At 40.6% G+C, this 26523-nt stretch overlaps 2 protein-coding genes across 27 annotated transcripts in view; both read right to left on the reverse strand.

The window, feature by feature from the left end:
* Window positions 1-26523, reverse strand: part of LOC100711027 (protocadherin gamma-C5) — a 285882-nt gene that overhangs the window by 166414 nt on the left and 92945 nt on the right. The window contains exon 1 of one of the 26 annotated variants that reach the window (XM_025898888.1): window positions 22325-24804. The exons of 23 other annotated variants lie outside the window; for them this stretch is intronic. In XM_025898888.1, coding sequence (XP_025754673.1) covers window positions 22325-24706 — 2382 coding nt within the window. In that variant the 5' untranslated portion in view covers window positions 24707-24804. Of the gene's footprint in view, window positions 1-7947; window positions 10535-22324; window positions 24805-26523 lie in introns of those variants that run through there. 2 more of the 26 variants (XM_025898938.1, XM_025898838.1) reach the window with 2 other exon arrangements.
* On the reverse strand, window positions 594-3281 carry LOC112842424 (protocadherin beta-16-like). Its single transcript, XM_025898992.1, has one exon. The coding sequence runs from the start codon at window positions 3099-3101 to the stop codon at window positions 609-611; it is 2493 nt and encodes an 830-aa protein (XP_025754777.1). The 5' UTR covers window positions 3102-3281; the 3' UTR covers window positions 594-608.

Consider the following 26523-nt stretch of genomic DNA (forward strand, 5'->3'; position numbering starts at 1 on the left):
AGAAGTTTCAATTACATTATCTACCAGCTGAAAAACAGTGCCGAGAACCAGGGGAACAAAATCGCTCGAATAGAACTCCTACTCTCAGAAAAGAAATATAGATACACCAGTCGAAATATCATGATAACCAGAAACTAAAATAATTCCCTGGCTTTAAAATCTTAGAAAGAGTAAATAACAATATCAGCATAATTAAACAGATTAAGATGTCGAGATGAGTAATAGAAAATATAAATTTTTTTTGTTTCTTTGCAGGCTTCAGGAAAATAACGTTGCTCTTCAGAAATACGTGGCTGACTTATTTCTGCTTCTTTTTAGTATTTTACTATGACAATGTCTTCTTTATCGTCTTATGAGGATGCAATAAGCAAGCACAAAACATTGCACAAACACTTGGAGTATGATCATTAATCTTTTACCCAGCAAAGCTTCTGTTTATGAAATACTGGAAACTATTAGGGACTTTTAGGGAGAACTTTCTTTTAAAAATTAACTATGTAAGAACTTTTAGAGAAGCTTTAAAGGCCTACCTATATGCAGAGGAAAACTGAGACGCTGTCCTTGGTGCTGAGAAATATGTAATGCTGCGAAGCTTTTCATCAGAGCAATCAAACAAAGAAGGAGAATAAATACACAAATATCCTTTGACTGACCTCTAGAGGAGAGTCTGGTTCATCCAGGATGCTCTTTTCACTCTGTATCCGCTGCATCGTTCCTGTACAACTGGGGTCCATTATCAGCACGTTCTCACTACCAGCTCTGCCGAACTTACAGTCACTCTTTCTGGAGTCAGTCGTCCTGCACACTTCGTAATTGTACACATGGGGGAGAGTCCCTGTCCCCAAAGTGTCTGAGTAACGTGGTGGATAATATGGAATGACAGGCAGGTTGGAGTGATACAGGATGCGAGACTGTCTCCACCTGTAGATTTTGACTGATATAATAACCACTAAACACGTGATGAAGAGGAAGGAAACCACAGCCAGAGCCAAGACTAAGTAAAAAGTCAGGTTGTCATTGTACTCCTTGTCGTGTGTCAATTCAGTGAACTCCGATAGCACTTCAGGGAAGCTGTCCGCCACCGCCACGTTAACAATGACTGTAGCTGAACGAGAGGGCTGCCCGTTGTCCTCCACTATAACAGTCAGTCTTTGTTTGACAGCATCTTTATCAGTGACTTGGCGGATAGTTCTGATTTCTCCATTCTGTAAGCCCACTTCAAACAGGGCCCTGTCTGTGGCTTTCTGCAGTTTATAGGAGAGCCAGGCATTCTGTCCAGAGTCCACATCAACAGCCACCACTTTCGTCACCAGATAGCCCACATCTGCTGAACGAGGCACCATTTCAGCCACCAGAGAGCCACCAGTTTGGACTGGGTACAGAACCTGAGGGGGGTTGTCGTTCTGGTCTTGGATTATTATTTTCACAGTCACGTTGCTGCTAAGTGGAGGAGAGCCTCCATCTTGTGCTTTAATTACTAACGCAATGTGTTTAATTTGCTCATAATCAAAGGAGCGAACCGCACTAAGAACTCCAGTTTCAGAGTTTAAAGACACATAAGTAGAAACTGGACTCCCACTGACCTGTTGTTCCTCTAAAAGATATGAGATCCTAGCGTTTTGATTCCAATCAGAGTCCCGCGCACTCACAGTAAATATGGAAAATCCAGGAGAGTTATTCTCTGTAATATAAGCAGTATAGCTGTTTTTATCAAATAATGGTGCGTTGTCGTTGACGTCAGAGATTTTTAGATGCAATTTTGTTGAACTAGACAGAGGGGGAGACCCAAAATCGGTGGCTGTAATTGTTATGTTATATTCTGAGACGGATTCTCTGTCAAAGTGTTGATCTGAGACCAAATTGTAATAATTTGTCAGAGATGATTCGATTTTAAAGGGAAGTTTACCATCAATCGAACATTTAATTTGTCCATTTCTCTCAGAATCTGCGTCTTTTATATTTAAAACGGCTATGGTTGTACCAGGTCGGGCATCCTCTGACAGGGGACTAGAAAATGACATTACATTTATAATAGGAGCATTATCATTAACATCAATAACATCAAATATAACTTTACTTGTCCCAGTTAATCCACCATGATCCTTTGCCTCTACCCTTAACTCGTATTTTTTGTCTTTCTCGTAGTCAATCTGACCAGACACGTAAATTGTTCCGGTGTTTTCATCAATTCTAAAAATATCCGCTGCACTTTCTTTCATTTCGGACAAACTGTATGTAATGTGTCCATATGATCCACTATCTGCGTCTGTTGCATTTACTGTAATGATACTAGTCCCTGTTTTTGTATTTTCCAAAACAGATGCTTTGTACACCGATTGATTAAAAACTGGATCGTTGTCGTTGGCGTCTAACACAGTCACATCTATATTTACTGTACCAGATCTCTGCGGTGTTCCTCCATCAACTGCGATTAATTTCAAAGAGAAATGCGGGTGTCGCTCTCTGTCTAAAGGTTTCTGGAGCACCATTTCAACATATTTTCTTCCATCTGGATTTGAATGTTGTTTCAATATAAAATTGTCGTTTGGGGACAGAATATAATTTTGCAGTGCGTTTTGGCCTACATCTAGATCCTGCGCGCTCTGCAGAGGGAAACGCACTCCAACTGCAGCTGATTCGCTTATTTCAAAACTGATGGGTTTATCTTTGTTTGGGAAGACAGGTGCGTGATCATTTATATCCAAAACCTCGACAGTTATTCTGTGTAGTTCAATCGGATTTTCTAAAATCATCTCAAAGCTGAAACTACACGGTGTTACGTCCCCACAAAGCTGCTCTCGATCTATTCTCTCATTCACGACCAGAATCCCTTTGTCTTTCTGCAGCTCGGTGTAGTGAACGTTTTCTCCGGTTACGATACGGGCCCGCCCTGAGCGGAGCCTTTTCAGATCCAAGCCAAGATCCTGCGCCACATTACCGATAACAGAGCCTTTCTTCATCTCCTCAGGTATAGAATACCGAATTTGACCACCTACCATGTTAACCACAAGAAGCAGCAACAGAAGCATTCCTATGTGACGTCGTACTCCACAAAGTGATCGCCATTGGGATACACAACTCAGGCATCTTAAAGTCGCCATCACTCAGACAGAAAAAAAAAATATATGGAACGAACGATTTTTCCGTTCAGGCAGTTTAAATGTCCTAGTCTATCATCCCCGAAGCTACATTTACAATTTTCTTCAAGCTTTATATAGAAGGTTGTGAGTCCGCGTTCAAACGAAATCTTGAAAAAACACAATGAGCTTCCCTCAGTGTATGATCACTGAGGGGATGGACTGGATGACAACGAAAGACGGAAAATATTTAACTGGCCAACAGCGTCCCTTAGAGTATAAAACGTGGAAGTCATATGATTCCTGAATTTCAGAAGCAACACCCCAACCCCAATATCAACATATTTTATCTTGCGTGGAGATCAATATGAAATGATATCAAAACACCATACTACCTGCTCAATAAAATATTTTCACTTCAGCATGTATGTCGTAACGAATTTTGTGAGGAAATACAGTTAAAATGGACCCACTAGAATAATGAGAGATTATCATTCAAGTAATTTCTAAACCCAGTAAACAGAAGCAACCGTTGCAACAAAAATAGAATAAAAAATAAAAACCAAGGGAAAAAAAGAAAGAAAGTGGAAGTATTACTTTTAAGGAAAATATACATGTATAAATCTATATCAGTTGCTAAAATAATTCAGGTGTCCTCAGGATCTTATAATGACTAATTTAGAATCACTAGGAAATATTTTGGCATGCAACCATCTCGTCATCAAATGTTTTCATGGGAAAGACATAACATAAGAATGCTATTAAGATATGTGTGAATGATTGCTCCGCTTAACATTAAAATGGTTTTTACTCAACTTTTAGGGTAGTCTCGTTCTTTTGAATGTTGTGAACACCAAATAATATCATTAAACAAAATGTCAGAAGACACTGCACAGACATGTTTAGAACATTAAAACCAATCATTTATTTATACTAAAAGGAAAATATTGGCCTCTACCACTGATTATTTTGGAGGATGTGTGGAAAATGTGTCAATTCTGGTAACCTAGTATTACCTGACTACTTATGTAAACTAAGACTCTGTCCTTGTTGCTGGAAATTATGCAACACTGAGAAGCTATTTCACTGAAGCAATTAAATAAAGGATAAAGAACAAATGTCTATAGGAAATGACAAACCTCCAGGGGAGATTCTGGTTCATCCAGGATGCTCTTTTCACTCTGTATCCGCTGCATCGTTCCTGTAGAATTGGGGTCCATTATCAGCACGTTCTGACTACCAGCTCTGCCGAACTTACAGTCACTCTTTCTGGAGTCAGTCGTCCTGCACACCTCGTAATTGTACACGTGTGGCAGAGTGCCTGTCCCCAAAGTGTCTGAGTAACGTGGTGGATAATATGGAATGACAGGCAGGTTGGAGTGATACAGGATGCGAGACTGTCTCCACCTGTAGATTTTGACTGATATAATAACCACTAAACACGTGATGAAGAGGAAGGAAACTACAGCCAGAGCCAAGACTAAGTAAAAAGTCAGGTTGTCATTGTACTCCTTGTCATGTGTCAATTCAGTGAACTCCGACAGCACTTCAGGGAAGCTGTCCGCCACCACCACGTTAACAATGACTGTAGCTGAACGAGAGGGCTGTCCGTTGTCCTCCACTATAACAGTCAGTCTTTGTTTGACAGCATCTTTATCAGTGACTTGGCGGATAGTTCTGATTTCTCCATTCTGTAGGCCCACTTCAAACAGCGCCCTGTCTGTGGCTTTCTGCAGTTTATAGGAGAGCCAGGCATTCTGTCCAGAGTCCACATCAACAGCCACCACTTTAGTCACCAGATAGCCCACATCTGCTGAACGAGGCACCATTTCAGCCACCAGAGATCCACCAGTCTGGACTGGGTACAGAACCTGTGGGGGGTTGTCATTCTGGTCTTGGATCATTATTTTCACAGTCACATTGCTGCTGAGTGGAAGAGATCCTCCATCCTGCGCTTTTACAGTGAATGACAGTTGTTTGATTTGCTCATAGTCAAACGAACGCACTGCATACACCACTCCGCTTTCTGCATTAACAGAAACGTATTCAGATACTGGAGACCCATTAATCTCACATTCTTCCAATATGTAGGAAACGCGGGCGTTTTGGTTTTCATCGGGGTCTTTAGCATTAACAGTCATGACAGAAAGACCAGGAGAGTTATTTTCTTCAATCCAAGCCGTGTAAAAATTTCGAGGAAATTTTGGGGAATTGTCATTAACATCTGACACCTTTAGATTAAAAGTTTTTCTGGTTGACAGCGGAGGGGAGCCCGCGTCTGAGGCAATAACGGTGATGTTAAATTCTGACAAACTTTCACGATCTAAGGCAGCATCAGTTATCAGTGTATAATAATTTCTCACATTGGATTTAATTTTAAAAGGAACACTGCCTTCGATCGTGCACCTTACCTGTCCGTTTTCACCCGAATCAAGATCTTTCACGTTAATAATGCCAACAGTGGTACCTGGAGCTGAGTCTTCTGACACAGGACTAGTGAATGACATCACGTTAATGATCGGTGCATTATCGTTTATATCCAAGACCTCAATTTCAACTTTACTAGAATCTGTCAGCCCCCCTTGATCTTTCGCTTCAACCCTGAACTCAATCTTTTTGTCCTTTTCAAAATCGATTTCCTTTGCCACATATATTCGACCAGTAGCTTCATCTAAATCGAATAAATCAGCTATCCCTGCCTTCGATTTTGAAAAGTAATATGACACTTTTCCGTTTGAACCGGTATCAATGTCGCTCGCATTCACTGTAACAACATGCGTGCCTTTTGGGGCATTTTCAATCACTGCGGCCTTATATAAGGATTGATTAAACACCGGAGCATTGTCATTTGCATCTAATACGTTTATCTCTATATTTACTGTCCCAGATTTCTGTGGATTTCCACCATCAACGGCCAACAGTTTTAAAGATAGGCGTGGCTGTGCCTCTCTGTCTAAAGGTTTCTGAAGCACCATTTCAGCATATTTACTTCCATCCGGATTAACATATTCTTTTAACACAAAATTGTCTGTCGGAGTTAAAATGTAGTTTTGCAGACTGTTTTGCCCAACATCAGCGTCCTCCGCACTCTCCAGCACAAAACGGGAACCGAGCGCAGCAGATTCGCTTATTTCAAATTCCAAGTGACTGTTCTGAAAAGTGGGAGCGTTATCATTTACATCCAATACCTCTATCGTCACAGGGTGCAGCTCCATTGGTTTTTCCAATAAAATCTCAAAGGTAAAGCTACATGGAGTCAAATCCCCACAAAGCTGCTCTCGGTCTATTCTCTCATTCACAACTAAAGTCCCTTTGTCTGTTTCCAGCTCTGTGTACTGAATGCTTTCTCCCGTAACGATACGGGCCCGTCCAGAACGAAGCCTTTTTAGATCCAAGCCAAGATCTTGTGCCACATTTCCAACAAGGGACCCCGTTTTCAGCTCCTCTGGAATCGAATATCGGATCTGTGCCTCCGCTCGATAAAGAAAAAGGACGTGAAAAACAAACAGGCTGGCTGTAAGTCGCATTCGCCATCTTACAACTCGGTCTCGATGTTCTACTCCAAATGCCATTTTTGAAAACAGGACTTAAAAACCAAAACCGAGCAATGGATCGAGGGCTTTAACTTAGAGAGGAAGACTCACACATCCTAGGTCGATATATGACGTTAAATAAAAAAACAGGTGTGTATTCTATTTGATCCAGCTCCTATGAAAAGCAGATCATCTGCCGTTAGTGATGGGGGAGGAAACAGCCCTGTCTCGAAATGCATGGCAGAATAGATTTACCAGGCAACAGCGTCACTTAGAGGGTATAATATGAAACTAGAAAAGCCAACGTCCACGTTCATCACTCTGCACACTATCTCTGTAGAAATAACGCATTTGCACGAAGTAATGATTTCACTTTAAAGGCACGTACGTCTGTTAAGCGAATTAAAGAATGCAGAAAATACTGACTTTGACTGTTAGAAAAAGATTAATTCAACTGAAAAAAAGCAAAAAAGTGTGTGACACAAAGCAAAACGACCACTGGCACTTTCTTCTCTTTTTCTCTTTCTTTTTCTTTTTAAAACATTTTTTGATAACCGCGGATTTCAAAGTTACCGTCATATGTCCCCTTATGACATAAAAAATACACATTGCTGGTGACCTGTAAATTTTAAAGAATAACGAATGATAATAAAGCAAAACTTGCTTGCTATTAAATGAATCTGGACTGGTAATAATAGAGTTATGGGTTGTCGTTTTTTATTATTTATTTATTTGTTATTATTTATATAATTAACTGCATTATAAATAAAACATACAAGTGGATCCTAAATGAATGGCCTCTTCAAAGTCTTAGAAATCTCAACGATAATAATGACGACTGCATCTCAGAGCAAAGCACTTCAGCACCAAGGACAGTGACAGGACAGTGGAGCCGTTTCCATTTCAGAATGTAACTACTACAGTATTTAGACGTAATTATATTAACCCTGCATAAAAACAAACATTGTCATTTGATGAAAAAAAATATATATATATATTTTAGTGTTCGCACAAGCCAATATAATCAACCGGAGACGTGATGTTTGCACTGTATCCTACAAAGTTTCCAGCGTCATCCATACTAACCAAAGTCCAAAGGTTTTCAAAAATTAGGCTGTCAGTGTATTTACTTTGTCTTGAGTAGAGTCGATGAAATTGTATAACCATCTTCAAATGAGGAGCTATTGTTACACTTTGTTTTACAGACAGATACTTACTAAGGAATGATAGAAGAAATTCTCTTCATGATTGTTAAAGCAAAAGTGTAGTTTACAACTATTTATTAGCAATGCTAGATTACTGACACACAAGCGCCCAAATGTAAAACATAAACAAACCTCTATCGGAGAGTCTGGTTCATCCAGAATGCTCTTTTCACTCTGTATCCGCTGCATCGTTCCTGTAGATCTGGGGTCCATTATCAGCACGTTCTGACTACCAGCTCTGCCGAACTTACAGTCACTCTTTCTGGAGTCAGTCGTCCTGCATACCTCGTAATTGTACACATGTGGAAGAGTCCCTGTCCCCAGAGTGTCTGAGTAACGTGGTGGATAATATGGAATGACAGGCAGGTTGGAGTGATACAGGATGCGAGACTGTCTCCACCTGTAGATTTTGACTGATATAATAACCACTAAACACGTGATGAAGAGGAAGGAAACCACAGCCAGAGCCAAGACTAAGTAAAAAGTCAAGTTGTCATTGTACTCCTTGTCGTGTGTCAACTCAGTGAACTCCGACAGCACTTCAGGGAAGCTGTCCGCCACCGCCACGTTAACAACGACTGTAGCTGAACGAGAGGGCTGTCCGTTGTCCTCCACTATAACAGTCAGTCTTTGTTTGACAGCATCTTTATCAGTGACTTGGCGGATAGTTCTGATTTCTCCATTCTGTAAGCCCACTTCAAACAGCGCCCTGTCTGTGGCTTTCTGCAGTTTATAGGAGAGCCAGGCATTCTGTCCAGAGTCCACATCAACAGCCACCACTTTAGTCACCAGATAGCCCACATCTGCTGAACGAGGCACCATTTCAGCCACCAGAGATCCACCAGTCTGGACCGGATACAGAATCTGAGGGGGGTTGTCGTTCTGGTCCTGTACATGTACAATAACTGATGTGTTACTACTCTGTGGGGGTGACCCACCATCTTGTGCTTTAACTCGTATTTTATACTCTTTGACTTGTTCATAGTCCAGTGAACGCAGAGACTGAATGACTCCACTCTCTGTATTAATGGAGAAATATGCGGATACCGGATTTCCATTCAGCTCGTCTTCAAAAAGAAAATATGATATACGTGCATTCTGGCCCTGGTCCAAATCAGTAGCACGAATCTGCAACAGAGGGACACCCGGAGAATTGTTTTCCGTTACCTGAGCGCTGTAATGACTTTGACTAAAAGCTGGAGCGTTGTCATTAATATCGCTAACTTCTAAATAGACAGATTTCTTGTTCGATAATACTGGGAAGCCCTCATCAGTGGCAGTGAGAGTAATGTTGTACGTGGGAAGCTTCTCTCGGTCGAGAGTTTGCGCAGTGATTAATGTATAATAGTTTCTGAGAGAAGATTTAATTTTGAAAGGCAGATGTTCATCTATAGTTAAATGCACCTGTCCGTTTTTCCCAGAATCTTTATCTTGGACACTAATTAACGCCACAACTGTGCCAGGAGGAGAATCTTCTGAAATCTTCCCCGAATATGATGCCATTGTGATTACTGGAGTGTTATCATTTTCATCTACTATTTCGATCACTAACTTGCTGGCTCCTGTGACACCCCATGGATCTTTTGCTTGGAGGTTTATCTCGTAATTTGGAGAAGCCTCATAATCGATATCCCCGACGAGTTTAATCTCACCCGTGTTGGAATTTATTTCAAAAGGACAAGCGGAACCATCTTCTAGGTGTGTGAATGTATATGTAACGTTACCATTGTAACCTTGGTCAGCGTCTACTGCACTGACTGTGGCAATAATTGTGCCTCGTAAAGCATTTTCCAGTACAGAGGCTTTGTATATGGACTGTGTAAAAACAGGCGAGTTGTCATTTGCATCCAGCACAGATATGTGTATTTTTACCGTTCCGGACATCTGCGGCTCCCCACCATCGACAGCCGTTAATATGAGCGCATGTTTGCTTTGCTTCTCGCGGTCCAAACCACTCTGAAGCACCATTTCGGCATATTTACTCCCATCTGCTCGAGTATGTTGTTTGAGAACAAAATGTTCGTTTGCTTTTAAAGAATAACTCTGCAGTGAGTTTGTCCCTACGTCAGGATCAGCTGCACTATCAAGCAAAAACACAGTCCCAGTTGGCGTCGATTCGCTAATTTCTAAATTAATTTCTTTTTTTGGGAAAACGGGAGCATGGTCATTTATATCTTGTATTTCGATAGTAATGGAAAACAATTCGAGTGGCTCTTCAAGAACAATTTCCAGACTAAAGCTGCACGGAGATTTCTTAGCGCATAATCTTTCTCTGTCAATTCTTTCATTGACAACGATATGGCCTTTGTTCTGGTTCAGCACTACATATTGATTATCATCTTCTATTACCAGTCGAGCTCGACCAGATACCAACCGTCTGACATCCAAGCCCAGGTCTTTTGCAATGTCTCCGACAAAGAGTCCTTTCCTCATCTCTTCTGGTATAGAATAGCGGATTTGTCCATTGACCGCAGCAACCACAAAGAAAAGCAAAATGGAGACGTTCCACTGACGTAGGGTACCGTTGTGCTTCATATTATCCATTTCTTCCCAGTAATATCAGATCCAAAACAACACAGTCATCGGTACAGAAAGCTCCAGCTATTTATCATAGAGGCTTTGCAGTGTGTACAGTCTTCTTTTAAATTTACCCAAAGTGATGGCTTAATAGCCATCGCCTATTTCCTTTAAAGACGGGTGTTGACTTTGTGTCTTTAATACGCATTGCACAAGTCTGCTTAGGCAACAGCACCACCAGCAGTGATGAATTAAAACGGCATCATCGCAGGTGTCTGAGCACTGATGCTCCACTGTTTAGCCTTTCCTGACTACTACATACATTGTTTTTTAGCAACACCCAACCTTTATTCATGCAAAAGAAAGCAAAATCTCGATAAGCATAGACAAGTCAAAAAATAAACGAATAAGTTAAATAAATGAAGCATATTTTTTCCATAACAGGTGATTAATATACTGTCTGTTTTATTATCATCTCTGTTTACAAGTCATCTTATGACCACCTAAGTAGGTCCAAAATTTGCCGTGAATGGAGTGGGCTGACAGCAACGACAAAGTTTTCTGATACAATATATTCAGCAAACTAAAAAATATAAGAGATTGAGCGAATTCATTTGACAAACATTATGTTGAGACTGAAGTGTGGACAAACACACAGATTCTGTGTAAAACCATATTGAGCTGCATATCTGCAGACAGAGAGGCAGGCTGACAGATGGTTACATAGATAAATGAACAAATGTATACAAAGATACAGTAGAGAATGAGTGGATAGATAGACGGATAGATAATCTGATCTAATCTAACTGATGAGTCCAATGACCTAGATTTGAGCAGTGGAATCAACATTCAAAGTCTACACTCATCCAAAGGCATGAAAGAATAATGACACATTTCAGAGCAGTATGGGTTTTTTTTTTTTTTTGGTTTGTTTTCTTTTTTGTAGAGCTGAAAGGAATGGATAAATTTGATAGGTTTTGATACTTCCTTGCATGTTTCCCTCCTCACACATATTAGCATATCCTGCTGAAGAGCAAAATATTTTGTGCACCATGATTGAGCATTATTTAGGCAAAGACTCCACAGCAGAAGCCAGAAATATTCACATGAATATTCATGTAGCATAAAGCCTAGGGTAGAACTACACAACGCACACAAATTAGAGTAATGTTGCTGCTGTGTTTCAAGACTGCTACCTGCAGTCTCAGTCATGCACCAATATGACTTTCAATGAAACATTTCTGGGGATATTTGTTGTATAAACACTCATAACATTTCATATCTAGTGTCAATGTAGATCATGGGTTGTGGTGAAATACTATCATGTACTGTGTAAAGGAAACTGTGAATTTCATATTAATTGTGGATGTATATTGCAATGATAAGGATTACGGTGTTTGGGGTGAGATTTCAGGGAAAAGGGGAAATCAAAATAATCTTACCTATTAGATTGAAGTGGAAGATTCATCCAGGACATGCACCAAAGAAAGAAAGAAGAAAAAAAGACAGTAGTTAGTATGTATCCTGAAGAACAACAGCAATAAAATAAAATAAAATAAAATTCATGCATATTTATTGGTTTTACACACTGCAAGTGCAATACTGATACAATGGAATACCATAATTTGATCTTTTGAGTTTTTAAAGCAGCATACCCAGACCAAAATATTTTAGATTTAATAATCTAGTGTTTGAGAATTTAATTGCACTGAATGTTCCTCCTCATGTTTAGAACACTGTTGTGCAACTACTGTGCACAAAAAAAAAAAAAATCTGTGACAATTTATCACATAAAACACTAAGGATTTGGTACAAAATCTAGATATTTTAGTGACAGTATGTGATAACATTTAAGAAGGTCATGATTTAAGAACCTGGTGAAAAAAAACAAACTAAAACTAATCAACTAAAACGTTGATGTCCCCTCTGGACAAGATGATTCTGAAAGCCAAAGCAAGACAAAACAAGATTACCCTCAGTTTTTAGAATCACTGAATCTTTGTGAGACTTTCAATATTTAAAGTAAGCCCTTATGTAAACTGGAAATTCTTTCCTATCTTACAGCAGCACTGCTGAAACAGAGCTTTGAACAATGTTCTTGTGACCTAGATAGAATTAAACAAAAAAATATGTGCTGCATTTAGAATAGAATAGAATAGCTTTTTATTGTCACTGTTACAAGAACAATGAAAGGCAGTTTGGCATTTCTCCATGTGTGTGAAGTACACAACAGCGTATTTACACAATAGCAGACAAATTTACATTTACACAAGAAAGATATGTACAAGTTATACATCCACCTGCAAACATGCGGATACACCCATAAAAACATACACGCACATACATACATATATGTATATAAACATATATGCATGCTCACATACATACATACACACACACACACACACACACATTTCCACATACAACCTTACATATATATATATATATATATATATATATATATATATATATACAAATAAATACACATACATGCCATCTGAGGAGCAGGTGCATTGAGAGGTGCAGTGCGAGCAGTGGTATTGCACATTGGGGGGGGGGGGGGGGGGGGCTGTTGCAACTATACTAAATAAGGTTATAATAAATACAGTTTAAAGAGGTAGGGGTGTTGGTTGCATTGAAGTATAAATAGAAATACGGTTTATAAATAAAGTGTAATGTCCATGAGTGTTGGCAGTGCAGTTATCCTCCAATCAGGGTGGAGGTAGGGCATGTTTGACAGCCTGTGGGTAAAAACTTCTGTTGAATCTGTTTGTCTTCGACCTGATGGACCTGTAGTGTTTACCAGAGGGAAGGGGGGAAAAAAGTGAGTGTCCAGGGTGTGAGGGGTCTTTGATGATGATACTGGCTTTCTGCTGAAGTCTGCCAGTATAGATGTCTCTGAGGGGAGTTAGTGAAGTGCCTATTGCCCTCTCTGCTGCCCTCACCACCCGCTGCAGTTTCCTCTTGTCCTCCGCGGTGCAGCAGTTGAACCAGAGTGTGCAGCAGTAGGTCAGAAGGCTCTCGATGGTGGAGCGGTAGAAGTTTACTAGCAGTTTCTGGGGTAATTGGGCCTGACGTAGTTTCCTGAGGAAGTACAGCCTTTGTTGTGCTTTCCCTACCTGGTGGGAGATGTTTGTGGACCAGGTAAGGTCGGCCGAGATGTGGACTCCAAGGAACTTAAAGCTTTCTACCCTTTCTACCTCCTCCCCATCAATGTAGAGGGTAGAGTGCTCAGATCGCTTTGTTCTTCTGAAGTCGATTACCATCTCCTTGGTCTTGGCTGTGTTCAGATGCAGGTTGTTGTCGTCACACCATTGCTTCAGATGCTGAACCTCCTCTCTGTAGGCTGAATCATCGTTGTTGTGTTAAAGTGTTCCTCGATGCGCTGTTTGTATTTGCACTTGGCTTCTTTTATGCCTTTAAGCAGAGATTGGCATGCCTCTTTGTAGACTTGTTGGTCTCCTGATTTGAAGGCGCTGTCACGTGCTCTTAGTAGGGCTTTCACCTCACTGTTGAGCCATGGCTTCTGTTTCAGGAACACATTAAAAGTCTTTGTTGTTGTTACACTCTCAGTACAGAAGCGTATGTATGAGAGTACGGCAGATGTGTGGCCCTCAAAGTCTGATCCTTCCTTCTGCAAATACACTCCAATTCGTGTTATCAAAACAGTCTTGTAGGGCCGTGGTGGCTTCCGCGGTCCACACTCGTACTGCTTTTACCGATGGTTTTTTACCTTTGAATTAGAGGTCTATAAGCAGGGATCAGGGACAGAGAGAGATGGTCAGAGAGTCCGAGATGAGGTAGTCGGGTGGCTTTGTAGGCATCTGGGATGTTGGCGTTGACCTGGTCTAGTGTGGTGTTTTCCCTCGTCGGAAAGCTCACGTTTTTAAAGAATCCAGGCAGGACAGATTTCAGGTTTGCGTGGTTAAAATCTTCTGCCACGATCACAGCGCAGTCCGGGTGCTTTGTAAGCTGTTTATTAATGGAGCGCTCGAGTAGCTCCATGGCTGACTTAGCATTAGCTTGCGGCGACACATAAACTGCTATTATTGTGATCGCTGTGAGCTCTCTCGGCAAGTAGAAGGGTCTGCACTGCACCATCATGTATTCTATGTCCTGGCAGCAGTGGACGACTTTAACTGTGTTGTTGGTGCACCAGTTATTGTTTACAAACACTAGCAGACCTCCTCCGTGTTTCTTACCGGACTCTTTGCTCCTGTCCGCTGTGAATGTAGCGTGGCCCGCTAGCTCAATCGCAGTGTCTGGGGTAAAAGAGTCCAACCAAGTCTTTGTGATGATCATAACACAGTAATCCAAACAGCGTGAGGTGATCCGCAGTCGTAGCTCATCCATCTTGTTATTTAGTGACCGTGAGTTGGTGAGGAAGAGGCTCGGAATAGCCGGTCCGTGTGGGTTAGCACGTAGCCTAGCCCTCAGCCCCGCTCTCTTCCCTCTCTTCTGTTTCCTGTGCCTCCGTCGCCTACGCCATTTCAGCGGTGGTATGGTGAAATTGGAGTCAGTGACCCTCCGGATCTCAGGGGGAATTGAGTCCCAGTCATTGTCAGCGAAGGTGTGCAGGTTTTTGTGGTTTAGAACCGCAAGCAGTTCAGTTTTGCTGTATTGCACATGTGCTCCTGCATGTCGGAGGAAAAGTGAAACAAAAATAAACTAAATAAAAAGAAAACTGCTAAGTTGAGGAGAGCGCCAGCCGCTACAACTGCTCGCGCCGCCATCTTGGGTACTCCTCCACTCCTAGCACAGATGAAATTAGGAGCACAAATGGTAAATGGACTGGTTCTTATATAGCGCTCTCCTCTCACTGAGCACTCAAAGCGCTTTATACAACTTGTGCATTCACCCAATCATACCCATTCACACAAGCACTTTATCTAAGGTTTTTAGTGCTTCTATCTAACATTCACTCGCATTCACACTCCGATGGATGCATCGGAGGGCAACATGGGGTTAATATCTTGACCAGGGATATTTGGCATGTAGACTGGAGGAGCCTGGGATCGAACCGCCAACCTTCCGGTGAGTAGGTGACCCACCTGAGCTACAGCCACCCCCTTTACGGCCTCAGATAAGACGAGACAACCCGCTGAATTATTACTAAGCGGAGGGGAAAAAAAGAGCACAAATGGGCCCAGAGCTATAAGAGAAACACATATGAATTCATGGGGGTATTCTTTTCACGACAAACCCTCTTTGCTTCATCATCATGGCACTCTGCAGTATGCAGGAGTAGGCACACTCAGGCACCTTATGCGACACAGAAACACATGCACACATTTCACAGTTTAGGTGTTGTGTAAGATTTTAACTACTGACCTGAATAAAGCTTACAGCTAAACATTTAAACATATATATACTTGTTTTTTAATGTAAGAATAAAAATGATTTGCTTTTACTGTTGTGTGTTTACTGTTTTATGTTTTAAACTTAATGTTAAGTAGGCCAAGGTAGAGTCTAATAACAAAAAAAGGGGGAAAAAAGAAAGAAAAACACCACTAACACTACTTTGTTTAGCAGTGGCCATATCATGTAAGCGATCAGAGTGATAATCAAAAAACAGGTATAATATGGTCACTGATGACTACTGATGATCTTTCACACTGAGAAATAACTGTCACTAGACAATTACCAAATCATTCAAATACATCAAATTAAAGTCTAAACTATAACAGTATGTAGTTATCCACATGTATTTTATTATTAAATTTGCATTTACCTTTTAAGAATATAATAATATTATTTTGTCCAGTCTACCCTCTTGTGCCCAAATCCCCCACTTCCTTCTTTTACAAGTTCCTGCACTTGATATACAGTCTACCAAAGGCAATGAAGAACTATGAAAGGCAACTGTAAAGCTCTTACATAGACTAATGCACATCTGGTAGACAAAGGCACAGGAGGAAAAAAAAGAGTCACACAAAAAAGGCAGGCAATCTCCCATAAGCTAAATTTAAAATATGTGACTATGTTCTCATGAATTCTGAGTGTGCAAGCGGTCACCCACTTCCATTTAGAGGACTAAATTAAAAAAAATTAAAACGGGTTACCTGAAAGCAGAAGTTAAGAAGCAACAAATCAGGAACTAGTTATTCTAGTGACACACAAAGGGAATTTTCTTTTTCTTGTTATTCTGATCACCTCACTTGTGACCACTATAAGCAGGAACTGCTCTGTTATTATTATTGTTGTTGTTGTTTATGGGGGGGAAATTAGTCAAAAAGGAAAAGGGATGCTTTTCTAAAAGTTTATTTTTCATCAAATGCACAAAATCTGTTGACATATGGTTCAATAAAAGGTATGTAGTGCAAAGCTTTTATTTGATCTCTGTTACAATAATTTTGTGGTAACCCCCGCCCCATAAATAAATAAAAATACTGACAACCTCACAGGGATACTGATGTTTGACTATGTCAGCTGGGATAGGTTCAAGCCCCGAGACCCCAAGCTGGATAAGTGGTTAACATAATAGATGGGCAAATGAAGGATGAAAACAATGACAAAAGTTGGCTACAGTAGAACAAAGAGAAGAAAAAAAAACAGTCTGAATATGGAAAATTACAATTGTAAATAATGTTTTTACTCAGGCAAAAACAAAAATACCACAGACAAAGCAAAAGACTTAGACCTAAGACTACTTTTCTTCAACTATATCACTCTCAGAAGACATAGGGATGAATGAAGTCATAACGGTCTGCCCTGCATTTTGAATGCAGAAAATGAGACATTTCAACTAATGTATTTAATCAGTTATATGTTTTTCCACACTGAAAGGTATTACAAATATTATGTTGTGTCTGTTACTTGTGCAGATAAGATAAAGGGGATCAACCATAGAATATTTTTTTCTTAGATTAAAAACAGAAAATAAATGTAAAAAATTACAGAAAATTTATAAAGTTACTAAACGCTACATTTAACTGTCACAGGCAATATAGATAAATACAACAAATACTTTAGTTACACTTCTGTGATACTACGTCTAATAATATGTCAAAAACAAAACACCTATAAGTTCGAGACTGCTACCTGTGTCCAATGTGTCAATGTGGCGGTGAAGTTGAGGTTATATATAAAAGACAACATATTCGTGCACAAATACACCCATATATAAGACAAAATCTTTTAGAACCACTGGATCACGGAGAACCATTGCGTGTATATTTTAAGTAATTATATAGAAGCATTATTTATTTATTTAGTTTTTAAAGAAACCTCAGTTACAACATTTTTGTTAAAAAGGTCCATCTCAAATTCAACATGTTAAAACATGCTATGGCACACTCTCATTTGATCACATAACAGGGATGCGGTGCACCTGCCCTCACCTTCAGCGTGGCCCTGTCTGCACTGAGGCGCCTCAGTGTGTTTTTCTGATAAGCTGCACTTCTTTTCTTAAGCGTGTCGGTGTCTGTATTTGATGCGAAACGAAAATCGCCTCTCCACGACCCAGTGGTCATAAAGGAATCATATCGCTCATCATTCAGCAAGGTGCCGCAACGGCTAAAATCTGCAAAACTAGAGGGACAATAGGTCGTGGGGAAAACGGGCAGACTGGCTGTGGTTGAACGGTAAACGTAGCTACGCCGACAGAGCTTAAAATAAAACACGCCACTGATTAGAAGGATAAACATAGAAGACACGGCTGAAAGAGCGATTATCAAATAGAGCGTTAAGTTATCGCTCTCTTGTGACTCATCTGCAAACTCTAAAAGTTCGCTTAAAACGGGGAGCTCGTCACCAAGCATTATGCTGACTGTCGCAGTGGCAGAGAGAGATTCGAGCCCGTTATCCGTTACTAATACAACAATAGTATGTTTTGGTTCATCGTCTTCTATGAATGTTCGCGTTGTTCTGATTTCCCCTGTATGCAGATCTACCATAAACACGTTAGGCCGTGTTGCTTTGATTATTCTGTAAGAAAGCCATGCGTTATGACCTGAGTCAGCGTCCACAGCCACCACCTTAGTAACCAGGTAACCTCTAGGCGCTTCAGCTGGTACCATATCTTCAGCAATGTAACCGCTGCTTTGCACAGGATATAAGACCACAGGTGCGTTGTCATTTTGGTCCTTAATAAACACATTTATAATGCAGGTGGCGGAAAGTGAAGGCCCACCGCCGTCTCTAGCTGTCACTTTAATTTGGAAGTAAACTGACTGTTCGTAGTCAAACATGCGTGAGGTAAAGACCTCCCCCGTGTCTGAGTTGATGCTTAAGAAAGATGACACTTCTGAGTTTGTGTCCTTTGATATTTGGTATTGGATTTTAGCGTTAGACCCGTCGTCAACGTCTTCCGCTTTGACTTTAATGGCAAACGTGCCAACGGGTTGGTTTTCCAAGATGTTGGCATTGTACTCGCTTTGCATAAATGTCGGGGGGTTATCATTTATATCGCTAATCACGATTGGTATGACTTTTACACTAGTAAGTGGGGGAGAGCCCGCATCAGTGGCAGTTACTGTGAGGTTATACTCTGGTTGCACTTCCCTGTCCAATATTCCATCAGTCACTAGCATGTAATAGTTTTTGACCTCCGATACTAATTTAAAAGGAACATTTTTTGAGGTCGTACAGGTGACACGCCCACTGCTCCCAGTGTCCATATCATATATATTAATCAGAGCAACCATAGTCCCTGGTTTGGAGTCTTCAGCCACGTTAGAAGAGGCCGACTTTACTTCTATCACGGGCTTATTGTCGTTCACGTCAATCACATCAATTATAAGTTTACAGTGTGAGGCCTGGCCACCGCCATCTTTAGCCTGAACATCTAGCTCGTGTGAGCTAGCTTCTTCATAGTCAATGACACCTGATACACGAACTTCTCCACTTAAAGGGTCAATTTCAATAACACCTCCCAACTTGTCAGACAGATGACTGAAGAAATAAGTTATCTCCCCATACACCCCCTCATCCAGGTCCGTGGCCTGTAGCTTGGTTATGACAGTCCCTATGGCTGAGTTCTCTGGCACAGAGGCTTTGTAAACTCGCTGGCTAAAAACTGGGACATTATCATTGGCATCTAAAACACGGATAAGGATAGCAGCAGTTCCTGATCTAGCCGGAATTCCCCCGTCAATTCCATTGATTTTCAGTACATGTTCAACTTGTGCCTCCCGGTCCAATGCCTTTTTAAGAACTAGCTCAGGATAAGCATTTCCGTTCATTTGGTTACCCATTTCCAGTGCAAAATTGTCATTCTGGCTCAGTGTATATTCACGGACAGAATTCGTGCCGAGATCGGGGTCATGCGCGCTCTCTAAGGGAAAGCGCCTCCCCAGAACTGTGGATTCCACTAAATCCAATTTTATCTCCCCCGTAGGAAACACTGGGCTGTTGTCATTTATATCTGTAATGTCCAAAACTATGCTGAATGCTTGAAGGGGCTGTTCAAGTAAAAGCTGATACTGTAAAATGCAGGCAGTGGCTTGTGCGCAGAGCTCCTCTCGGTCTATCCGTTGGCTGATCAAAAGATTGCCTGACGCAGTGTCCAGTTCACACAGCTGGCTTGTTCCTTCTGCAACAACACGGGCTCGACGAGCATCAAGCTCTTTCACTTCCAGCCCCAGATCCCGCGCAACGTTTCCAATCACAGAGCTCCTCTGCATCTCTTCTGGAAGAACATAACGGACTTCTCCAAACGAAACAGAGGAAAGGAGACTAAGAAATGAAAAATGCAGCCACCACGTTAACTGAAGTCGATGCATCATCAATGAACATTCTTTCAGAAATGGATGCACTGTCGACATTATAGCTAAGTCGTTAACATACATCCAAATACCGAACTGAAAATGCAACTGCAATCCTACGATTTCCTGCTTCTCTGGCTGAGTTAATCATGCTCTATTAAGAAAGCTGTCAGCTCGGATTTCTCTCTCTCTCTCTAACCTCTTTTTTCATCTCTCTCTCTCCCTCTCTCTAACTCCCTCTCTCAGACAGCTCCACATACAGCCGCTCTCCTTTTCTCCCCTCATACACACACGATAAAAAGAGAAATGCGCATGCATACACAGCCGCCGGTCCTAACCCAATACTCTAGTTCCACTGACACAGATAGAGGTAGACATGAGCATCCATGACTCAGACTTTATAAAAGAGCGTCACCAAGAGACTGAGAGAATAACTGCAGCTGTCTGTAATATCACCTTGCACCACGTAACCAAAGTGAGCTCAAGTTGGGAGCTGAACATTAACTGCTATAACTACTAATAAGACAAATATGGTCATTGTATTTGAAACAACACGATATGGACACAGTTAAAGCAACATTTATATTATGTAACAGAGTCGAGTATGGGATCCATCTGATGTGGGCCCCGATTGATTATGTGATTGATTAGTATTTTGATAGACAAAGTAGTTCTGACCTACAACCACTCAATTTATTCTCTATTTATTAAACACATTGTCCCAAAAGGACAGGGACAGGAGTTATTTCTACACAAAATGTTATTTATGGCAAATCATTTGGGCTTAAACACACAGACAGACAGACAGACAGACACACACACACACACACACACACACACACACACACACACACACACAAAGTCATGAAATGAAATGCAGAAGAATTTATTGATGATCTCGCACGCTTGGCGTTACTTTGTTCAACTTAATCCCTCTAGTGGCTGCTACGGAGCACTCCAGAATCCAGTTTATTTCCATAAGTAATGACACTAACAGACAGATGAATCACTCTATTTCTTCTTGCTGAAACAGCAACACCATCCAGCAACATACACATAAACATATCCATGCACTGCAACTCTAGCTACAGATTAACAATAATATATCTACATAGGAAAAGAACTGTGACTAAGTGATTATCCATACATCACAGAACAGTAGCTATTACATGCTTATCTCAGATAAACAGGGAAGTCTAGTATTAAAAGGTGGCAAGTCTGAGGGAAATGCAGTGGCAAAGGGCTTTTCCTCTCTCTGCACTGTGAAAAATATGACAGCTTGATACACGAGGGTTCATAACGTGTTAAAATATTTCAAATGAGAATTTGGCTTCATGGGGCATAAAACAAAGGCATATATACAAACTAAACTAATCTCACAAAAAGTAGCTGGATAGGATGATCATGCAGCTATGAAGTCTCAAACTAAATAACACTACAACAATGCCATTTCACATTGTACTGGTTTAGTCGGTGTAAATTATATTAAATTAAATTAAATTAATATTAGTGAACAGTGTTGTGTCAGTGGGCAAGACATTTTTGTGAAGTTGTCATATTTTCATCAGTAACTAACTTGTGTTATTCTATAACACAGGTGTCAAACTCCAGGCCTCGAGGGCCGGTACCCTGCAGATTTTAGATGTGTCCTTGATCCATCACAGCTGATTTAAAAGGCTAAATGACCTCCTCAACATGTGTTGAAGTTCTCTAGAGGCCTGGTAATGAACCAATCATTTGATTCAGGTGTGTTGACCCAGGGTGATATCTAAAACCTGCAGGACACCGGCCCTCGAGGCCTGGAGTTCGACACCCCTGTTTTATAACATTTTTTTTTTTTTTGTGCAGCTGAAAGCCTAATAAATTAAAAATAAACAAAATAAAAAAATAAAGTAAAATGAAAAAATAAATACAATAACATAAAATAAAATATATAGATGAGATTAATTGAAAAATAAAGTAAAATAACAACATGATATAAAAAAAATACGAGTAAACCATAGCCAAGAAACCACGTAGCACCAAGGGGATAGAAAAAAGCAACAGTTTCCAAACATTTTCCGACACAGAGAAAAAAAAAGATTGGCCAAATGTGTGTATAGAAACCGAATACTAAATACATTTTGCACAAAATATCTTCTTTAAGTTTAAATATTGGGTAAGGAAATTATGCGAGGGTTTAAAACGATTTTTTTTAAATGTTAACTATTTATTTTCTTTTTTGTTTGTTTATTTTTATTTTTTTAAATAAAAGCTATTGACAAAATAATTGCTATATTAAGTCATACCTCTGTGCACCCTTCCAGGTCTCCAAACACATCAGCAAAATCTGATGGGCTTTTCTTCAGAGTCTGGTCAGCAGGCAGCGTGTTGTCATTGTATGATGTCACAAACTTAAAGTCACTGGTTCTAGAACCTGTGGTCAGGTACGCATCGTAATTGTAAGTGCTGCGTAAAGTTCCTGTGCCATCAACATCTGCGTAATTAGGAGGGAGATAACCGCTGGGGATGGCAACTGCTCCATCAAACAACAGTCTGGGCTTTCTCCTGCGACAAAACCTCAAACCCAGGATGATGATGATGAAGGTCAGAAAGAACGTGGACACAGACACCAGCGCGATGATCAGATAAGAAGTCAGTTTGGAATTGCTCTCATTATAAGACAGATCCTTCAGTTCTGGCACCTCAGCCAAGTTATCAGAAATAAGTAAATACATGGAACAGGTGGCAGAGAGAGAGGGCTGCCCGTTATCTTTAACAGCCACTACAAGGTTCTGTTTCATGCTGTCAGATTCAGAAATGTCCCGCTGTGTCCTGATCTCTCCACTGTGGACACCAATAGTAAAAAGTCCCGGATCAGTGGATTTGACTATTTGATAGGACAGCCAGGCGTTCTGTCCGGAGTCCGCGTCCACCGCGATCACTTTGGACACCAGAGAGCCTCCGTGTGCAGCTTTGGGGACCAGCTCGGTCATGAAGGAGTTGCCCTCTGGGGAGGGGTACAGGATCTGAGGGGAGTTGTCATTCACATCTGAGATGAACACACTCACGGTCACGTTGCTGCTGAGAGGAGGAGAACCGTTGTCTCTGGCCATCACGTGGACTTTGAAACTCCTGAACTGTTCATAATCAAACGACCTCACAGCGTGGATCACACCCGTGTCTCCGTTCACAGACAGATAGGAGGACACCGGGGAACCGTTCACCTCACCAGCTAACAGAGAATAAACCACTGTACCGTTCTGTCTCCAGTCGGGGTCTCGAGCACTAACGGAACATAAAGTGGAGCCAGGTTTGTTATTCTCACTCATATATGCGTTGTACGACTGTTCCTCAAACACAGGTGGGTTGTCGTTGATGTCAGCTACAGATAACTGAACACTTTTAGAAGAGGACAGAGGTGGAGAGCCCTCGTCAGTGGCAGTGATTGTAATGTTGTAATCAGACACTAATTCACGGTCCAGTTGTCCTGCGGTCACCAGAGAATAATAGTTTTTAATAGAAGGAACCAACTTAAAGGGGACACCCTGCTGGATGGAGCAGCGGACCTGTCGGTTATTCTCAGAGTCTCTGTCCTGCACGTTAATGATGCCCACCTCTGTACCAGATGGGGTGTTCTCTGGTATCGGATTGGTCAGCGAGTTCAGATTAACTATAGGGGCGTTGTCATTCACATCAGTGATAGAAATTATTACTTTAGCGTAGGATGACAGCCCCAGCCCATCTTTTGCTTTAACGCGTATTTCAAATGATGTAGTAGTTTCATAGTCAACAGCACCAATTACTCTTATGTCACCTACTTTACGATCAATACTAAATATCTTCTTCACTTCTTCTGTAACATGTCCAAAGTCATACGTCACATCTCCATTAACTCCCACATCTGCATCACTTGCACTCACTGTAATCACTACAGTGTCTAGAGGAGAGTTTTCTCTCAGGCTGGCTTTATAAACGGCTTGGCTGAACACTGGGGCGTTATCATTAGCATCCAACACAGTGACGTGTATCACTAATGTACCTGATCTCTGAGGAGATCCACCATCCAAAGCTGTGAGAATTAAATTCATTTCCTGTTGTTTTTCACGATCAAGTTCCTTTTCAAGAACGAGCTCTATTGTGTTTCCATTTACAGACAAAATAAAATTTTCATTCTTTTTAAGGTTGTACTGCTGCACTGAATTTTGCCCCACATCCGCATCGTGCGCTTCTTCTATCACAAAACGAGCTCCTCTGCCAGCGGATTCTCGAATTTCTATATTAATCCGTTCTTCATTGAATTGTGGTGCGTTGTCATTGATGTCTTGAATGTGAAGGCTGATACGATGAAGCTCGAGCGGATTCCCCAGCACAAGCTCGTGTTTTAGGATGCACGAAGCCTTTTCTCCACAAAGCCCCTCGCGGTCAATCCTGTCTGCAACAATCAACTCTCCGTTATTCATGTTTATGTCACAGTAACGTTTGTCGGTACCGTCGGCGTCGATGCGGGCTCTCCTGCTGGACAGCGCGCCCGTTTTCATCCCGAGGTCTTTGGCTATATTTCCAATAATGGATCCTCGTTTCATTTCCTCTGGTAAAGAATAGCTCATGTCTCCATGAGCGACATGGAACAAAAGAAGGAGGAAAGAAAACTGACGCGAATGAAACCCAAATATTTTCGAACCCATCATACGCGATTAGTTATTAAAATGCTGAAGAATAACGAAAAAAAGAAGCGGAACCCCACAACACAAATGACAACTGCAATTCTCGGGAGGTCTCTTGGGATGTCGTCCTAATTTAGTCACAAGAGCGCAAGAATGCGCGTCCACACCGATGAATACAGGAAATAAAAACTCATAGGGCTGGTGTTTAGCGCCACCGTGAGTTAGGTTATGCAGAAACACCTAAATAGTAAGTGTAAGCAAACGACAACAAATTTCAAGTGCATTATTTTTGCATGTAGTTATCCGCGACGTTCAAATTGAGAGAAAAGAGTCCTACAGTGTGCATTAGATAAAGTTTTGTTTAAAAAATAGCCTGTGAGAGTACTCTGAATGTCCTTATTTGTCTTCACAAAAAGTCTTTGAAAATGTAATCTCATGTATTGTTACTAAGAGGATTCAGACCTCTGTCGTGTGCTGTGGACTGTTCTTCACACAGCGATCATCCAGTCACACTACCTTATAATCACCAACACACACACAGCCAGGTAGTTAAGATAAATTTAGTAGCTACTGCATTCCAAGTGACACTATTATGATTGTTTTAGTTTTCATTCAGCATGTTATGCTAATCTGCTGTTCTGAATTAATATTTTCACACTGCTCAGTCTGGACCTAAATATTCAGCCTCAGGCATTTGCCAAAAGAGAGTATGGAAACGTGTTTATGTGCTTTTAGGGTGTTTAAAAAAAATTTAACCACTGTTTAAAACACTATAGAAATGATACCAGTTGACTCTTTTTCTTTTCTACTTTTTTTGCCTTTGTTGCACCAAAGTCAGTGAATTATTACAAAAAAAAATATACAGACTGAGAGACATTCAGTTTGGTGTCTCTCTTGGTTCAATTCATTTTAAATTCCTAATAAGAAAAACATTTACAGATGCCATGATGTATATCATTCTATGCATATGCATAAAGCATGACCTCAAAATAGTCTGAAAAAATAGATCATGCATACTACTCTTTCATTATAGAAGAATCCATACTGCGCCTAGAGACTGCAGGGGCCAAACTGTTTATTAAATAGACAAACTGAATGTATGTTTTCAATCAATGGCATCCTTAAAGCTTTGAGGAGACATGTGTCACATTGTATTTGCTGATGCATTTTAAAAATTGCCACAAATCCTTATGATAACATGTATTAAGGTTACTATGACACACTTGCTTATTACTGCATATCTTTTAAAAAAAAAAAAAAACTATGGCAATTAAAAGTGATTACAACAACTTGCAGTACCATATACAGTGAAGGATGCCCTGAACCACACTTTGCACTACTTTGAAAAGATGAAGCAACATCCTCTAAATTAATGGCAACTGAGATACATCATACAATGTGTCACTGAGTATGACCAAGACAGCAACTATGCTCTACATCCAGCAATTATTGTCAGAATGCAATAAGCAACCAGACAAAGCAGCAAAGCAATGACACACTGAAAAGCAATCACTTTAAATCAAGTTAATCCAAAGAAAATACACAACATCATAAACGTAAAATTAGTCTAAAATCAGTCTTTAACAGACATGTTATTTGGATGACTTGTAATAAGCGTAACAGTTTGTTAATAACACATATCTAGACTGTATTTGTGAAAAATCAGACTCAGTTATGATAAACAATATGACCAATATTCTGGTAAAATCACAAGTTAAAGAAAAAAGTTTTTCATGGACAGCAAAAGTCAAAGCATGAATCTTTTCTGTTAAAACAGCGAACTTATAATTAATGTTAAAAGTAAAACAAAGGTCATTTATAAAGTGTATCTCTCAGTGCAA

The sequence above is a fragment of the Oreochromis niloticus genome, linkage group LG2, assembly GCF_001858045.2.
Source record: "Oreochromis niloticus isolate F11D_XX linkage group LG2, O_niloticus_UMD_NMBU, whole genome shotgun sequence".
In the NCBI taxonomy this organism is placed as follows: Eukaryota; Metazoa; Chordata; class Actinopteri; order Cichliformes; family Cichlidae; genus Oreochromis; species Oreochromis niloticus.